The sequence below is a fragment of the Gobio gobio genome (genome assembly GCF_949357685.1).
Source record: "Gobio gobio genome assembly, chromosome: 13".
Lineage (NCBI taxonomy): Eukaryota > Metazoa > Chordata > Actinopteri > Cypriniformes > Gobionidae > Gobio > Gobio gobio.
Window position 1 is genome coordinate 3824405 of NC_137106.1, and position 19015 is coordinate 3843419.

Below are 19015 nucleotides of genomic sequence, written 5' to 3' on the forward strand. Positions count from 1 at the left end.
TTAATCACAATCCAAACAAAGATGCAACACACATGTAGCATGAGCAGTTGCTTTTGATTTAAATTACATTGCATAATTTCAAGACTTAGAACAAATACAGAATGGTCTGACTTAAACTTTGTGCAATTATGTTACATAGGACACACCTGCACAAAACAAAAACAGACGGACTCTCTCTGACAGTAGGTGGCGCTTATGGAAAATAAACGTTTCTTTGGGTACCTCGGTTAACAAAGCAGCTACTTCGAGCACAGCCAGCAGCCATATCACCCTGTATCCCAAGACTGGTTTCCCACTGAAGCTAAGCAGGGCTGAGCCTGGTCAGTACCTGGATGGGAGACCTCCTGGGAAAAACTAGGATGCCGCTGGAAGAGGGGTTAGTGAGGCCAGCAGGGGGCGCTCACACTGTGGTCAGTGTGTGATGGAGACACTATACTGTAACAAGCACCGTCCTTCGGATGAAACGTTAAACCGAGGTCCTGACTCTCTGAGGTCATTAAAAATCCCAGGATGTCCATCGGAAAAACAGTAGGGGTGTCTATTTGCCCATAGGCCGCTGTCCATCATGGCCTCCTAATAATCCCATATACCAACTGGTTTCTTCACTCTGTCTCCTCTCCACCAATAAGCTGGTGTGTGGTGGGCGTTCTCGCGCAGCAGCATCCAGGTGGATTCTGCACATTGGTGGTGGTTGAGGAGTGTGGTGAGGTTGGTGAGCGTGAGACATGGGATGAGCGAGCGAGACCGGTGCGTCCTCTCATGAGGGAGCCCGGAGGCATATAAGGACGAGCGACACCAGTGAAGGACGAGAGAGGATCAGCCCTGGACTTTATGTTGTTTTGTTTACATTTTGTTATGTCGCTTTTACTTTAATTTTGTTCATTTATTTTATTAAAGTCTTTATATGTTCACTGGTTCCCGCCTCCTTCTTCCCGTAACAACGAACTGTGTTACAAGGAAATTCCCCCCCTTCCATGTAAAGAGTGTTGAGTACCCAGAAAAGCGCTATATCAATGTAAAAAATTATTATTACTATTACAGCTGCAGCGGGTTCCTCCTTCCCCTCAGGTGTAGCCTCTGTCCTCGGTCCCACCGGTTCCAACTCAGCCCTCGGGTACTCTACTTCAAATCTTTTTTATTGGTTTTCAGTGACAGTACAGAATAGTACATCATAAAAACAGTAAACAGTAAAACATTGTCCATTTTATAAATCCCTTATGATCCCCCCTCCCGAAAATTCAACAACTCAATGCCCCCCCCAAATAAATAGATAAAATAAATAAATACAAATTTAAAATAAATAAGAAAAAAATGAGAAATTATTTCTTAAAGTTCCTTCTGAAAGATCCTTCTAATAGGTGAAAATGATGTATCATTGCCAGTTACAGGTGCGCAAAGTAAACCCTTAATGTAATTTAAGAAGGGATCCCAGGACTTGTGAAAGGTTCTAAGTGAACCAGAGAGTGAGCATCTTAACTTTTCAAGCCCAATACAGTAGAAAATGTCATGTGTAGTCCTCGGGTACTCTGGCTCCGCCTTTGGCGTTCATCCTCACGGCCTCACCTTGGACTCCAGTGCCAGCGATGGCACTCGATCCTTCAGCCTCGTCTCCGTCGGTCGTCCCCCAGTTGTCTTCAGCCTCCATACCATCTTGGCTTCTCCCTTCCTCTACTCCACCGTGGGCTGGCGGCACTTGCAAGCTCTGGGTCTGTGCCATCAGGAACTCTCCATCTTTGCCGCTGGGGTGTCGTCGTCCCACCATCACCATCCCTGCGCCACATCCTCTCTGTTTTGGATTTCTTGTGGAATCGTATTCGCCTGTCTTCGTCCTCCTGCCTGCAAGCACCTGTGACACAATCGTTCATCGAATTTCTTAAATTGGACATTTGTCTAACATTTTTAAAATGTTGCTACTTGTTTCAGAGAACATTCAAAAGTAACATTTCCGGAATGTTTGAAGAAAGACGACGTTTGCACAACCTAGAACGTTTTTAATAATGTAAAAAAAAGAACTTTCAGAAATAATGTTTTCATAACTTAATGAGAACATTAGCAAAAGTTCTCAGGACATATTTTTGTTAGCTGGGATGGAAGATTGTTTTTATTAACATTTGTCTTCCTCCAGTTGTTTTACCAGTAAAGGCAATACAGATAAATGATTAGATGTAGTGACGGCTGCCTGTGGTTGACATGTGTCCGTATCAGTGCAGTCTCTGTGTGTTTGTGGAGAAAGGGTCAGTGGTACTTACGCAGAACCTCTCTGGATCACAGACTCGCTCTCATTGAGCAGCTGTTAAAACAATCAGAGTGAGTGGAAGCACACTGATCTGACGGCCTGCGTCAGTGGAGATCGGCTCATGCACCGATTACTCAACAGCAGCCGCTTTCTAAGCCTTCACATTGTGTCTTTGCTCTCCAGCGTGACCTCGTTCCCCTGGAGAAATTACAATGAACTAGCCTGGATATGAACATCCACCCACATAATAACTGGGAATGCAGCTCAGGTTAAGAGCATACACTTGCGTCAAGTCAAGCATCAGTAGAGCTCGTAGAGATTTGAACTAACCCGTTCTACTACAGACATGCAATCAATTAAGCCTTAATTAGGACGAGAATATCTAATTTGGTCTGTAATTCCAGCAGTTCTGGAAGTACTACAATAAATCAGTGAACCTGTCACCAATATGATGTCAGCTGGATCTTGAGTTAAATTCCACATTTTCTCTCTCTCAGAAGAAGTCGCATTTAAAATTGATTTTCCATACAAAGGCCACTTTGAAAGGAATTAACTTGCTATAAATGACAACCAGAATTATATATGAGATGCTCTAGATCATATGAAAATATTGTTCAACTGGTGTGCAAAAGTTTAGAGCACATTTTGTTGTGCTGCACTCGCAGTGACATGAGTTAAGTGTTACTGCCTGGTTATTTACACAAGTGAGTAGATCAACAATCATCTAACAGGCCAATCAAAACAATTTTCCCACTGAACCACAACAAAACTGGACTGTAGGTACACATAAAACTATAAACAGACGAACACTGTAAAATCACACTGGAGCAAGGTCAAGGGTCATTGTAGAATATTACTTATTAAAATGTTTTTCACATGTAATATTTTTTTTATAAATCGACTCTTGAATAAAGTATTTTTATTGCCATTGTTGGTTCCATGAAGAACCTTTAAAGTCACCATGAAATCAAAATGGACAATTCTTTTTTTTTTATGGAATGCAGTGTTTATTATAAATATTTTATTAGTGCACATCATTATCATTTTAGATTCCTGGTAATCTTGAATCAGAATAACTTCCCCTCCCTCTCTCTCTTCTCTTCTCTGATGACGAGGGCAACCTGTCACTCACATGAGATCCACCAATAGCAAACCACAACCATCCAATCATTCCCCACGGACAAAATCAAGCCCCGCCTTACATTTGTTCTTGTTCCAGAAGAGTTTCACTCAAATATATATGGCACTATAGGGAACGTAGTATATGTTATATCAGTAGCAAATGAGCTCGCTGCTCAATCTTCAAATACTGGTCAGCATTTGCTGTAGCAGTTGCAGCACTCTTTTAGAAACCCTCCACCTTCCCCAGCTCCACCTGTATAGATCCGCTATGGGTAATTCATGTACGCTATATTGTACAGCAGCAGTATGTTGTGAATGTATCGAAAGTATCAAGTAGCGTATTTTCTCTGCAGCTGCAGCAATAACCAATAACAGCGTCAGCAATAATCAACAGCAGCAGCAATAACAACAGCAGCAGCAACAATAACCGCAGCAGCAATAATCAACAGCAGCAGCAATAATCAACAGCGGCAGCAATAATCAATAGCAGCAGCAGCAATAACAGCAGCAACAATAACCGTAGCAGCAATAATCAACAGCGGCAGCAATAATCAATAGCAGCAGCAGCAATAACAGCAGCAACAATAACCGCAGCAGCAATAATCAACAGCAGCAGCAACAATCAACAGTAGCAGCAATAACAACAACAGCAGCAATAACAGCAGCAATAACAGCAGCAACAATAACCGCAGCAGCAATACTCAACAGCAGCAGCAATAATCAAAAACGGCAGCAATAATCAAAAGCGGCAGCAATAACAACAGCAGCTGTGTAGCACGTGGTTGGTGTTTTTCACTGGCTACGTGTTACGTCATGTTGTCATGTTTTGTGTGAACATGCAGCTGATGAGTTCTCATTAGCTGCATGTTCATGTTTGGTGTGAGCACATGTCTTGTCAAGTGTTTCTTTGTGCCATGTGCTCGTGTCTATTGTCTAACCCCGCCCACCTTGTTTCCTGATTATTGGTTCATTTGCCCCACCTGTCTTCCCTCGTTACCCTCTTTTGTTTGTTCCCTATTTAATCTCCTTGTGTTTGCAGTCCAGTGCGGAATCGTCGTCGAATGTACCTCATGTTTCCCTGCTCCCGTCAAGTCAAGTCAAGTCAAGTCAAGTCTTGTTTTTCCCCCTCTGGGTAGTTTTGTTTTGTCTTGTTTTTTTGTTTTATAATTATCATTAAAAGCCCATTCCTCTGCATCATTGAGTCCTCGCTCCTTTCCCTACAACAACCCTGACAATAGCAGCAGCAGCAATAACAGCAGCAGTAATAACAGCAGCAGCAGCAGCAATAGCAGCAGCAGTAATAACAGCAGAAGCAGCAGCAATAACAGCAGCAGTAATAACAGCAGCAGCAGCAATAGCAGCAGCAGTAATAACAGCAGAAGCAGCAGCAATAACAGCAGCAGTAATAGCAGCAGCAGCAGCAATAGCAGCAGCAGTAATAACAGCAGCAGCAGCAGCAGCAATAAATCAGTAGTAATAACAGCAGCAGCAGCAATAACAGCAGCAGTAATAACAGCAGCAGCAGCAGCAATAACAGCAGCAGTAATAACAGCAGCAGCAGCAGCAATAACAGCAGCAGTAATAACAGCAGCAGCAGCAATAACAGCAGCAGTAATAACAGCAGCAGCAGCAGCAATAACAGCAGCAGTAATAACCGCAGCAGCAGCAATAGCAGCAGCAGCAATAACAGCAGCAGCAGCAATAACAGCAGCAGCAGCAGCAATAACAGCAGCAGTAATAACAGCAGCAGCAGCAATAACAGCAGCAGTAATAACAACAGCAGCAGCAGCAATAACAGCAGCAGCAATAACAGCAGCAGCAGCAATAGCAGCAGCAGCAGCAGCAATAACATCAGCAGCAGCAATAGCAGAAGCAGCAATAACAGCAGCAATAACAGCAGCAGCAATAACAGCAGCAGCAGCAGCAATAGCAGCAGCAGCAATAACAGCAGCAGCAATAGCAGCAGCAGTAATAACAGCAGCAGCAGCAGCAATAGCAGCAGCAATAACAACAACAGCAGTAATAACAGCAGCAGCAGCAATAGCAGCAGCAGCAGTAGCAATAACAGCAGCAGCAATAACAGCAGCAGCAGCAGCAAAGACGATACAGATCCACTTTTGCGGCACGACTGAAGCGTGGTGTTGTGACGCTTGCCCTCATGTGTATGTTGATGGGCGTTCCTCAAGTTTACCGCAATGGGCGTGCGTTTGAACCAGCGGGGAATGAAAAACAAAGGACCGGCGAGAGACTTCCCTCCGTCTCCATGTGCTCTATTTCTATTGGATAGTCACATCGCGTTCAACGGATTCATTTGCATAAAGTTGAGCTTTGGTCAACTTTTTTGAGGCGCAGCATTTGTTTAAATGCAGCGCCGCCTTCCCGGAATGCTTTACGGGCGCATTAAAGTCGCTTGACGTCACCCATAGGAATAAAGTGGAGTGCGGCATGACAGAAGTGTTGCACGGACAAGTGGATCAGCACCTTAACAGCAGCAGCAATAACAGCAGCAGCACCAATAACAGCAATAACAACAGCAGCAGCAGCAATAACAGCAGCAACAGCAATAACAGCAATAACAGCAGCAGCAGTAATAACAGCAGCAGCAGCAATAGCAGCAGCAGCAATAGCAGCAGCAGTAATAACAGCAGCAGCAATAGCAGCAGCAGCAGCAGCAATAACAGCAGCAGCAATAGCAGCAGCAGCAATAACATCAGCAGCAATAGCAGCAGCAGCAATAGCAGCAGCAGCAATAACAGCAGCAGCAGCAGCAGTAATAACAGCAGCAGCAGCAATAGCAGCAGCAGCAATAGCAGCAGCAGCAGCAGTAATAACAGCAGCAGCAGCAATAACAGCAGCAACAGCAGCAATAGCAGCAGCAGCAGCAGCAATAACAGCAGCAACAGCAGCAATAACAGCAGCAGCAGCAATAGCAGCAGCAGCAGCAGTAATAACAGCAGCAGCAGCAATAACAGCAGCAGCAATAACAGCAGCAACAATAACAGCAGCAACAATAACAGCAGCAGCAATAGCAGCAGCAGCAATAACAGCAGCAGCAATAACAGCAGCAACAGCAGCAATAGCAGCAGCAGTAATAACAGCAGCAGTAATAACAGCAGCAGCAGCAGCAGCAGCAATAACAGCAGCAGTAATAACAGCAGCAGCATTTATAGCAGCAGCAGCAGCAATAACAGCAGCAGCAATAGCAACAGCAGCAGCAGCAATAGCAACAGCAGCAGCAATAACAGCAGCAGCAGCAGCAATAGCAACAGCAGCAGCAGCAGTAATAACAGCAGCAGCAGCAGCAGCAATAACAGCAGCAGTAATAACAGCAGCAGCAGCAGCAATAGCAGCAGCATCAGCAATAACAGCAGCAGTAATAACAGCAGCAGCAGCAGCAGCAATAGCAGCAGCATCAGCAATAACAGCAGCAGCAGCAATAACAGCAGCAGCATTAATAGCAGCAGCAGCAATAACAGCAGCAGTAATAACAGCAGCAGCAATAACAGCAGCACCAATAACAGCAGCAGCAGTAATAACAGCAGCAGCATTAATAGCAGCAGCAGCAGTAATAACAGCAGCACCAATAACAGCAGCAGCAGTAATAACAGCAGCAGCAGTAATAACAGCAGCAGCAGTAATAACAGCAGCAGCATTAATAGCAGCAGCAGCAGCAATAACAGCAGCACCAATAACAGCAGCAGCAGTAATAACAGCAGCAGCAGTAATAACAGCAGCAGCAGTAATAACAGCAGCAGCATTAATAGCAGCAGCAGCAGCAATAACAGCGGCAGCAGCAAGAAACAGTGAAAAAATAGGACTACAGTGTTGCTCAAGGCAACACGTCACTCCACAAACCAGATTCAAATCAAACAGTCCCAGTTCAAAGGTCAAAGCCTCGGCCACTGGGACTCCCCATATGCTTCACCGCAGTATAATAAGCTTGTGGGATACAGTTGGGAATATTCAGGGGGAACAGAGCTTGAGTTACAGTACGTCCTCGTCCTGACACCTGTGAGATCTGCTTCTCCAACACACACACAGGCAGTCAGTCGGCCGTAGAGCTCTGCTGTTCGGCTTTACTGCCAAGTCATTCAGTTTCAGCAACTCTGAGGTCCAGAGTTTCCCTCGAGGCTGGAGGGAGACGTGACTGAGCTCATGGAGCCGCTAGTGCAGAGGAGACCAGAGTTACTGCAGAGAGAGACTGAGCTACAGCACTTCAGCACACAATAGGAACTTTAAGCAACAGCTGCGAATGGAACGGCAGCGGTGTTCTGACGTTGTATTGCGCATGCGCGACTTTAACTGCTACTCGCCGTAGCCGAGAACGTAAAAATCACTAAGCAACCATAAACAAGACAGCGCACATCAGCTCTAATCTCAATGCTGCCTGAGGTGTTGTTGCCAACAGCAGACATATCTTTGTACAAACGGAAAAAAACTTTCAAATTAGAAACATTAAAACATATCAAAACAGATTAAATAAAAGACTAGTGGTACAATCATATACTGATGCAATTACAATGTCATATACCATAAAACATAACATTTACTTACCTAATCTTTCACGTTGTAACGACTACGGCAAATCAGCTGTTCTCCCGTAGTAGACGGTTACAGTAGAACGTCACGAAGTGGCAGTTTAAGTCGCGCATGCGCAATACAACGTCAGAACACCATAGAAAACCGTATTTTCTATCCCCTTACACTGTCCCTGCCCCTAAACCTAGCCCTCACAGGAGACTGTGCAGTTCACTTTCTGTGAAAAAAAACTAATTCTGTGTGATTTATAAGCATTTTGAAAAGTGAGGACATGGGGAACGTCCTCATATTTCACCCTCTTTTTGTAATACCTATGTCATACCCATGTCATTATACACATCTGTGTCCTGATATTTCACGAAAACATGCCCACACACACACACACACACACACACACACACACACACACACACACACACACACACACACACACACACACACACACACAGCTGTTTGTGGAATTACAGATAAACCTTCACACTTCACTTTTGAAAGCATCTGCTTTTGGGTCAAAATGACCCAGAGCATGAAGACTGGAAATCTTATTTTGTTGAAATTCAAATAAAATGTCAACTACATTTATGCAGTTTTTTAGGGGAATTGTTTTTTGTTGTTGATCTAAATTACTTGATTTTTTTGTTTTTTTTACCAATAATTTGGCAACACTTTACAGGTTTAATTTTTGTTCATCTTAGTCAGTAGATTGATTTATCAATAGAGGATGTCATTGGTGAACACAGACTTTAATAATAAACACTTCTTTTCTAAACCAGTGATCTGAGGAGCCGTGGATCTGTGAGCCATTAACCCGCCGCGGCTGATAACCTCAACAGACTCAGACAACTGTGTGTGTGTGTGTGTGTGTGTGTGTGTGTGTGTGTGTGTGTGTGTGTGTGTGTGTGTGTGTGTGTGTGTGTGTGTGAGAGAGAGAGACTGAAACACATTCCTCGTCCTAGCGCACTTCATCAGGATGGAGAACATGCTAATAAATATGAGCGATGGGTGAAACCTCCCTCAGAGCTCCAGCGGCTCACACTGACCTCTCTTTCTGTGAAACGCAGATCCTCCTCTCGGCTCAACATCGTCTTCCTGGAAGTGAAGGCAGCATCTTTTACTTGTCAGCAAACACACACTCATTTACCACAGATTAGCATTGATGCTTCCATAAAGAACTTTTGACATCTATTGAACCTTTCAAATGCACAAAAGTTTCATTTGTTTGAATTTTAAAAAGTTCTTCACACTTCTTTTAAGAACTGACCACTGGAAGGTTCTTTAGGGAACCACAAATAGTTCTTCAAAAATAGCTCCTTTAATGATACGTTTTATGTCTTACAAATGTGCAGATTAGGGATGCAACAATACAGTTAGTCCACGGTTCAATACATACCTCGGTTTTTAACCACGGTTTTCGGTTCGGTTCGGTTCTGATGGCTTGTCACATCAGTTTTTTACTTTTCTATTCTTAGTCGACAGGAACAGCAAGAGGTTAAGGAGAAAACTGATTTTTTCTTTCTTTATTTTCTTTCTTTCTTTTACTTAAAATAATTGAAAAACCTTACTTAAACTTAAAACTTTACTTTAAAAAAAAAAACTTGTACACATTCCTAGTGTATTGTATAATATAAAATAAATATATATAAAGATTTACACTGGCAGCTCAGAGCAGTACAGCAGCATTTAAGTATGAAATTGAATGAATAAATGTCAAATTAAAACACTACTTCACTATAAAATATACATTGATTCTTATTAAAGATACTGTATTAAAGTCAAGAGCAGTGTTTTTCTCTTTGTCTTTTGTTGTTGTATTAACATTAAAGCGATAGTTCACTCAAAAATGAAAATTCTGTCATCGAGAAATGAATACAAGTTTGGAAAAACATTAGAGTGAGTAAATAATGACATAATTTTAGAGGTGAACTGTCCCTTTAAGGACAGCGTGTTCACTATAGGCTGTGCCGCTGTCAATTAAAGACCTGCGTGCATCTAATATACAGACACACACCGATTTTACTTTCACTTTACACATAATCGACTGTGTTTATGTAAACCTTGTGTGTATTTGACAGTATTAGCGCAGTAAGACGACTACTTAGTCCAGTAATCACGTGTTTGACAGGCGTTTAGTGCGTGCGCTCGGAAAAGCGCATGTTTAACCGGCAAGGCTTTAAAACGCATGCAAATAATGAACTTTCTTGATTGTGAATATCTATAGTGTTCGTGAGTATAACTCCACCACTAACGTGTGATGTGAATGTATGTCGCGTTGTTCAGTATTGGGATGGAGGCAAATTATAGAATTTGTAGAAAAATAATTAATTAAATGCAAAACCGCAATTCACAAGCGCGTATTGAACCGTGAATGCCGTACTGAACGGTTCAATATTATATTGAGTATTGTGGCATCCCTAGTGCAGACGTCCCATATCTTCTGAACTAGCCAGTGAAGTTTAGTTCAGAATACATGTAACGCACATGTAAACGAAAATGAGAAAACAATATGGTGCAAATCATCTCAACTCAAGATGAGACCATTGGGACTCAAAAGACTCAAACGGGCTTCAGGAGACTAAACATTAGTTATGAAACTACATCCTTTAGTTCTGTGTGTGGTCTGACACAGACGGAGAGGAAGAACATGACAGGAGATATTCAATTCCAATACAAATACAAATGCAATTCAGATGGACATATTTTTGGACTAACACACTGGTTGATACAGGCCATTTTTTGGATGTTAAAATTCTCTCTCGTCCCAGTTTATTTGCAGAGATAGGCTGTTGTGGTCTAGCCTGGCTCCGCCCTCCCATTTCATTTTATTTATTTTTTTTATTCGTGAAAATACATACAGAAATTGTACACAATACATATATTGAGACATAACAAAAAAACAACAGTATAGACAAACACTTATATAGTGGGAGGTGAAGGAGAGAGTAAAAAAAAAAACCTAAACAAAACAAACAAACAAACAAAAAGGTTGTGAAAAGAGAGATCTTGTAATTAGAATATATCTTTAGGGAGTAGTTAGATTTTATTTGAAAGGGTTTTTAGTAATTCATTAATTTTACACCCCCTCTCACCTCTCATCCCTCACACCACATCCCTCACACAGCACCAATATGATGTTGATTTGATTACCTCCTTTTATATTGTATATATATTGTATGTCCTACGTACTTCCGCTCAATTTTCATTTTCCTTCAGTTCTCCGTCTGGGACTGCGTTATAGTCTTAGGTTTTCTCCGAACAGATTTTTAAAGGTCCAATCAGCGAACAGAGGTCGTGGCTGAGAACGATGGCGTTGATGTTGTGCGCTAGTTTGAGTTGTAGTTCAGTAATGGCGGCGGAGAAAGATGCGAGCGAAGTAAGGGTGTCACAATTTCGATTAAAAACATTTTTTACATTTTAAAAATTAAAAAATTTAGACCGAAATTAAGTCACAATCTCAAACTTCGTCAATGCTGCCACGCCCCCATGTCACGTCCCGTTCCAGCCAAGCGGAAAAAAACAATCGTGTTGAAGTGCTGCGAGTCAACCTCAGCAACAGCCACTCAAAAGATAGCATGGCAACTGCAGATGCAGGAGACCCATCGACAGAACTTGAACCCTGTCCTCTTTCACTGAAGTCGCTGGTGTGGAAGTATTATGGATTTCCAGTAAGTTATGTTGACAACGCTCGCGCAAATGCAATTGACCTATCGGTAAGCCCCTCCCGTCGAACGCAGATGAGCCAATAGCAGTTGAGTATCAGTTGCGCTGGGACCGGAACTCGGACATCTTTAGGCGTCAGCGCCATAGAGATGCATAGAGATTGCTCTCATCGGTTTGATGGTGTTTATGCTACAAAAATGCTAAAACGTCGTGCCTGAGGTACTGTAACACTGATTCCAGGGATCCTGAGAGGATTTTCTGTTTGTCATACTCTTGTTAAGTTACGATTAAAGTCCCTGCTAACATACAAACCGTAATAACTTACTGTTCTCACGTCATGTAACACTGTAGGTCAAAAACACGAAGGTCTACATTTCAGTGCCTCTCCATATTAAACTGGTTATATGTAAATTAATTTAATTTTGGATATGTTTAAGGTCTACATTATCTGTTATCTGCTACTAAGGAGGACTCCTATTTTGATGGGTATTATAGTCTCCGGGTAATGAAAGGAAGAGCTTGCACGCAGTTTATCGGAGTTGTTTTGCAGATACAAAGTTTACCAGTTATTAATTGCACCCTCGAAAAGGCATACGGTCTGTGTGTATGTTTGTTTACTGTTAGTTGTGTTTTTGTGTAATTTGCTGTGTATGTTAATGATAATGCAACGGACAGAGATAGTTTGTGAATGAGACGTTAATGCGCACTTCTTATGCTTTCTTTGTTCAGCTCTTACGATGATTTTTTGGAGTGAATAACGATGCAATTAACTTGATAAACCATCAGTTAAGTTTGGCCATCATTCGGACGGGATATACGTTACAATCTGTGTCCAAAAACATCTTGGGATAAGGTTTTCACACTGACAGCTGTACATTGTAGGATATAGCAACTCCGTTTGTTTGTCCGAGTTAGCAACAGTAACTAAGGGGGGAGTGGCTTACCGATAGGTCAATTACGCGTGCGTTACGAGTATTCATAGCCGCAGACATGCGACCTTATTCGGTGGTGGAAAACTCCGGTTTTAGGCATTTAATCTGCGCGCTAGAACCACGCTACGAAATCCCATGTAGAACGCATCTCGCAGCTACGGTGATTCCCTCCATGTACAATAAAGTAAAGGAGAAAATTATTGAAGGTCTGATCACCGCACATTTAGTTGCCTTGACTACAGTATTTTAGCAATAGTTTAGCAGTTCTCTTTCCATATTCTTCTTTAAGAAAATTGTTACAGTTGTCTTGTCTTGTTCTATTATAAAAAAAAGTGTTTGACAACTCAAAGAGCGGCTCTAAACAACATATCCGTCTTTAGGAAGAACATGAAAGAATCATTCTGAGGGGATAAAAAGTAGTTATCAGTGTGGTATATGTTCAACTGTTCAGAAATAGTTTGTTAAGACACGTAATTGTTCAGAGAAGACTATGGACATGGCTGTTTATTGTTTTTGTTTGTTTTGTTGTGAACTTGAATGTCATCTTCTGTGAAGAAGACTGCACTTACAAAAGAGAAACTAGATGGCAGGTTTTTTGCTTAAGTTTTCAATTGACTGAACACTGAAGATACAAATTTTAACATTGTTGTTAATAAATGTTAACTAAAATAAATTTGACAATGTAGTGTGGTACATTGCGAACAAAGGTCAGATATTATATTTCATAAAAGTCTAGTCTAAAAATGGCAGCAACCTGTGCTTTAAAAAAAATAAATGTAAAAATCGAGAATCGAATCGAACCGTGACCTTAGAATCGAAAATGTAATCGAATCGAGGATTTGGAAAATCGTGACACCCCTAGAGCGAAGCCATTCGGTCCGTTGTGGCACCACTGCCGAATATCCAGAAGTTATAGCCGGAGCAAGAACAATCTTTGCTGAGTTTTGTTGGTGGCCATGATGTTGTGTTCCGGGAAAAGTTTGATTTTCCTGCTCGCTTTGTTAGTGCTGAAGGAGTTGCTGAAGCCTCGGTAATTGTTTCTCGTGGGGTCGGAAGGTGTTGTCATCATTTACAGGGGCTGGTCAGGGATTTAATTGCCATCCGTCTCCCACCACCCGCGTAAAAATCCCCGGCCGAATTACCGTCTGCTTTAGACAAACACCAAGGTCGTGTGGTAATTTAATTGCTGTCCGAATCCACTGAGTTTTCAAGAATATAACACTTCAAAATTCACTGTTTATATCCTGTAAAAAGGATGGCTACTAGTAGCTCTCCCGATGTGAATTTGCCAGTTGATAACAGACCCACTACAGAGCGTCCGGTGAGAGACGTTTACCACAGAAGATGAGGTATACGGGAATAACCCATTTATTGTCACCACAAATCAGTACACTGAATAAATCCTCTTTGCATGTGTGTGTGGTTTTCTACAATTAAAAGATAAAAGAGAAATAAGTACAAAATAACATATAACAGTGCGCATGTGCTTAACGAGTGCTTTAACTCTTAGAAATGAGTGATATATACACGTTAAATAAACCATATGATGAGTAAATGGCACATAGATTATGTCTTTACAAGTTTGTTTGCGTTTGTCACTTGCATACATTAACTTCTACACACTTGAAGCAATTAAACGGTTCATAAACAAAGTAGAGAACAATATATATAAAGACTGCTACTTACTTTGCAGGCACGCACACAACTTTAGCAAAGATAAATCGCTACAGTACAGCTCGCATCCCTTTGCATTACCGATCGATTTGACTCAACTTAGTGGGCGGGTGTGCTGACATGCATGTTCTACCTCGAGCACTGATTGGCTCGCTGGATGGATGCTGCGACAGATTATGCGATTTCGGCATATAGAAAAGGTAAACTAATAAACAGAAATATAACCTTAATGGTGGCCTTTTTTATAATCCTTTTTGACCCCTGCAGAGCACCGTACGGTTGTGCTTCGCTGTAATTTAGATGCATTTCTTGTATTTCTTTAAATGCTGGCCAGTATTTACAAGAGCAATATATTTAATCACCGCTCAAAAAATAAAAGGAAGAAAAGCACGTAAACATTTGAATTGGGCCGTTATTTACGGCAGCATTTGTTCTTATCATTCCAAGCATATGATATTTTATTTACAGTATACAATCATGTTATGGACCACGTGAGCAGCGCGTTCCCGATCACAAAACTCTCCCCTCCACTGTGAATAAATCACCATCCGAATGCACGAGGTTTCATCACTGAGGTGGCTGCACATTTATTTTTACAGACTTCCATGTGAGAAATAAAGGTGAACGGCGCATGACATAGGCCTACGTCACGACCAAACGTTAGCGATTGGTTATGGCAGATCCAATAGTTTTACACTTCAACAGAGTTCCCGCCTTCAAGGAAGTAAACGCTTGCCGATGGGGAGTGGCCAGACTCTCTGTATAAATGAAATGTACGATAGTCTGGTAGGACCAAGCTAGTTGTGGGCTGGGATAAATGGGAATTTTGTTCCAGACTTGTGTTGAAGAGAGCCCACACTAAAGTCTGATATAGTTTCAGGATTTTTCTAAACTAAAAAGACAAGAACTATAGGCTGCGGCAACAACGTGTCTTTAAAGTCAGCATTACTCTGGTTCCCTCGACAGAAATCATCGTTTTCAAGACAAGTAAAAGCTTTTATTTAACATTTTCAGGATATTGGCCAAGTCAAGCATGTCAAGGACAACATGCTGATCATGAAGATCAGCAATGACGAATTTCCCCATCCATCAATCCAAAGTACCCACCGTGAGAAGAATAAGCGTGTCCACGTGACTTTCCTAGATCTCGAAAAGGCATTTGACAAAATCCTGCATTACATGATCTGGCACGCCCTCCGGTCCCACAATGCCCTCGAGGCCTACGTTCAGTGGATTCAAGTGCTCTACCATAACGTCACCAGCATGGTTCGAACCCTGGTCGTAACATTGCCGCCCTTCACCCTCACCGTCGGAGTCCATCAAGGATCAGCCCTCTCGGCGCTCCTATTCATCCTCTACATGGACACAGTGACGGCCGACATCCAGACCGCCCACCCGTGGTCGATCCTCTTCGCTGACGATGTATTCCTGGCGAGCGAAGACTGTCAACAGCTACAAGACCAGATGCAACAATGGAAGACCCGGTTGGACGAGTACGGCTCAACATCAAGAAGATTGAGTATATGGAACGCGGGGCTCAGACGAACATCAGCATTGATGCCGAAGATGTGAAGAAGGCAACCAATTTCAAGTACCTCGGATCCATTATTAGCAGCGATGGCAATATCCTCCCGAGTCAATGCCGCCTGGATGAAATGGCACCAAGCCACTGGCATCCTGTGCGTTTGACGAATGCACATTCGAATGAAGGCCAATATTTATAAGACCGTGGTACGCCCAGTGGCCCTTTACGGATCGAAGGGCTGGCCGGCAACATCCAAGCACGAGCAGGTCCTCCACGTGATGGAAATGCGAATGCTGCGATGGTGGGTTGACGTGATGGAACCATGTGATGAATGAAGACGTCAGAAAATGGATGGGCATTTGAGAAGATGCGAGAAGGACGACTCCGTTGATACGGCCACATGATACGAAGCGACGATGGATCAATAGCGAGAACGTCACTCTGACTTCCGATGTAAACTCCCTTTTATTGCATCATTATATTTATTTATCCTCTTTACAGCAAAATGGCCAACTACTGTTGTACTTATTGTGCTATATGAATAACATTTTGATTGATTGATGTCAATGTAACTCCTCCTGTTCGAACCGCCCTGCTCTAAGCGGGACTCGAACTCAGGTCCGCCAGCATGAGAGTCGGGCGCTCTAACAAGGAGACTAAAGGCTGCAACCTCTAGCGTCAGTCGCTAGAGCGTCTCTTGAGATCAGAGGAGTGAGGTTTACTCGCACAGCGACTACTAGCTGGCCTCCGTTACACTCACCCTCCTAAACCTCACTCCCATCTGGGTCACGGCACCAATGTAACCCCTCCTGTTCGACCTGCCCTGCTCTAAGCGGGACTCAAACTCAGGTCCGCCAGCATGAGAGTCGGACGCTCTAACAAGGAGACTAAAGGCTGCAACCTCTAGCGTCAGTCGCTAGAGCGTCTCTTGAGATCAGAGGAGTGAGGTTTACTCACACAGCAACTACTAGCTGGCCTCCGTTACACTCACCCCCCTAAACCTCACTCCCATCCGGGTCACAGCACCAATGTAACTCCTCCTGTTCGAACCGCCCGCTCTAAGCGGGACTCGAACCCGGGTCCACCAGCATGAGAGTCGGACGCTCTAACAAGGAGACTAAAGGCTGCAACCTCTAGCATCAGTCGCTAGAGCGTCTCTTGAGATCAGAAGAGTGAGGTTTACTCACACAGCAACTACTAGCTGGCCTCCATTACACTCACCCTCCTAAACCTCACTCCCATCTGGGTCACGGCACCAATGTAACCCCTCCTGTTTGAACCGCCCTGCTCTAAGCGGGACTCGAACCCGGGTCCACCGGCATGAGAGTCAGGCACTCTAACAAGGAGAAAATATAGGGTGCCAAGAGTCACCAGACTAAAGCCGCGTTTCCACCACAGGAACTTTCCCCAGGATCTAGGAACTTTGGGGTGGTACTCGGTGTGTTTCGACCGCAGGAACCAGGGTCTAAATTAAGTTCTGGATAAATATTTCCCCCTCCAAACGGCCCTGCTCGCGAGGTAGTACTTTTTCAAAATTCAGGAACTTTCGGGGGTGGGACTTGGGTGCTGAACATGCTGATTGCTGATTTCAACCAGCCTTTTTTCAAAGTCTTTTGCGAGGTTCGTTCTGCGTTCAGTAAATATCAATCTTGCTCTTTCTGTCCAATGGCCTTAATGTCTGTAATAGCTGATAATAACATACGTTGTCTTATTTTAAATCTAGCTTTACGAGCTTTCGGAATACGCCTTAGTATCAGTGCTCGTCTCTGTTCCGCCGTTTTGTTAATTACTTCTTTAGTAAACCAATACATAACTAGCAAAAGCAGCGCTGCTTGCATCTCCTCCATACTTGTTATTGTTGCAGACAGTATCGCACAAAAATTATTACTGTCCTTCTGTGACTGGGAGGAACAGTTGCGCGAAGTCCCACGTCTCTGGACTAATTTGCCTAATCTTCACGGTACTTTAGACCGCAGTGGAAACGCAGACAGTAGCAGGTCAGGCTCCTGTAAAAAAAGTTCCTGGTACAAAATTTTTCCAGGTAATTTTGCTGGAAACGGGCCTTAAGTTCGTGGACTGAACACTATGAATAGTCTTATAGTTAGAAATGACGTTGCTATTTTTGTTTTTCCTTTGCATTTTATTTCAGATTACAAAATAGTTTTAAAATCAATAAATTCTTAACTTCAGTGTTCAGGAAAACTGTTTGGAAACAGCCATTAGGATTTGCAGTGTAAGCGTGTTTGTTCTGTTTGGGTTTAGTTCCAGTTTCCTTTGTTCTCATTTTCCCGCCACTAGTTGGTTTCCTTGGTTACTGATCAAGTTGTGCACCTGTTTCAGTTTCTGTTGATTAGTCTCCCTTGCGTATTTAAGCCCTTAGTTTCCTCCATTCATTGTTCAGTCTCATTTATGTCAAGGTTGTGCTTTATTATTTCTGTTTTTCCTGAATATTTGCTATTACAGATAATTCTTGTTGTATTCTCCATCGTCATGCGATTTTTACAGAGATGTGAAGTGAGCGAAGTGTTTGGCATCAAGCCTCATTAAACATGAAGAATTACTCACTCACTCATTAATTTGACACTTGCTTTAAAAAGAACGGCAACAGCGGATCCACATCTGCTCCCCCGCTAACCATGACCTCCCACAGTCGCTAATCCTGTAAAGATACGCATCCCGCCGCGAGTCTGGGGACGGCGCACCATCGCTCATGGGTCCTGCAGTCACGTTCTCCAACTCCCTCCTCTGCTTTTGATTTACGAGCATGAGAGAGCAAGAAATTCACAGGACCCTGCAGACATGTGGTTCTTCTCAAAGCAGTAGTACAATTACATCATTGTCACTTAAGCGAGCGAACGCCATCTTATCTGCACGTGAGAGATACGTGTGTTCAGACGGGAGGCTTCCTGTTTCTACGTACAAAAAGCCACGAGATCAGGAGAACATTTGTTCAAAACAAGATAAATGACCCACTTTAAGTGCATTTCATCATATTAGGCAGAAGACGTTTTGACAGATTCAAATCAAATATAAACACAGTTGCATATCTTCACTGGGAAAATCACCTCCCAGATTCTCCGTGTCAAAGTGCACAACAGTTTAACGTTTTACAAAGAAGATTTGTTTCTTCCTGTGCAAACTGGCCATTTAAAAGAGCTTTTTTTTTTTTTATCAAATAGGCTGTGTTACCCAAATGCGCAAAAACAGTGGAAACACATTCACTGAATAAATCCCTCCAAACCTCACATGACTTTGGCTCAGCAGAGGCTGTGATTGGATAACTGGCCTAACCAGTGGACCAATGGCGTCGCAGCATCTCGAATGTTGGTT

The 19015-nt window shown here is 42.8% G+C and overlaps 1 protein-coding gene across 1 annotated transcript; it reads right to left on the reverse strand.

Moving 5' to 3' along the window:
- Window positions 1–1383: 1383 nt before the first annotated feature.
- Window positions 1384–18315, reverse strand: LOC307136590 (uncharacterized protein). The gene is made up of 3 exons (XM_079833775.1): window positions 18255–18315; window positions 8938–8986; window positions 1384–1846 (listed from the first exon to the last, which is right to left on the reverse strand). Exons 2-3 carry the CDS (start codon window positions 8977–8979, stop codon window positions 1505–1507), a joined length of 384 nt encoding a protein of 127 aa, XP_079689901.1. The 5' UTR covers window positions 8980–8986; window positions 18255–18315; the 3' UTR covers window positions 1384–1504.
- Window positions 18316–19015: the final 700 nt, after the last annotated feature.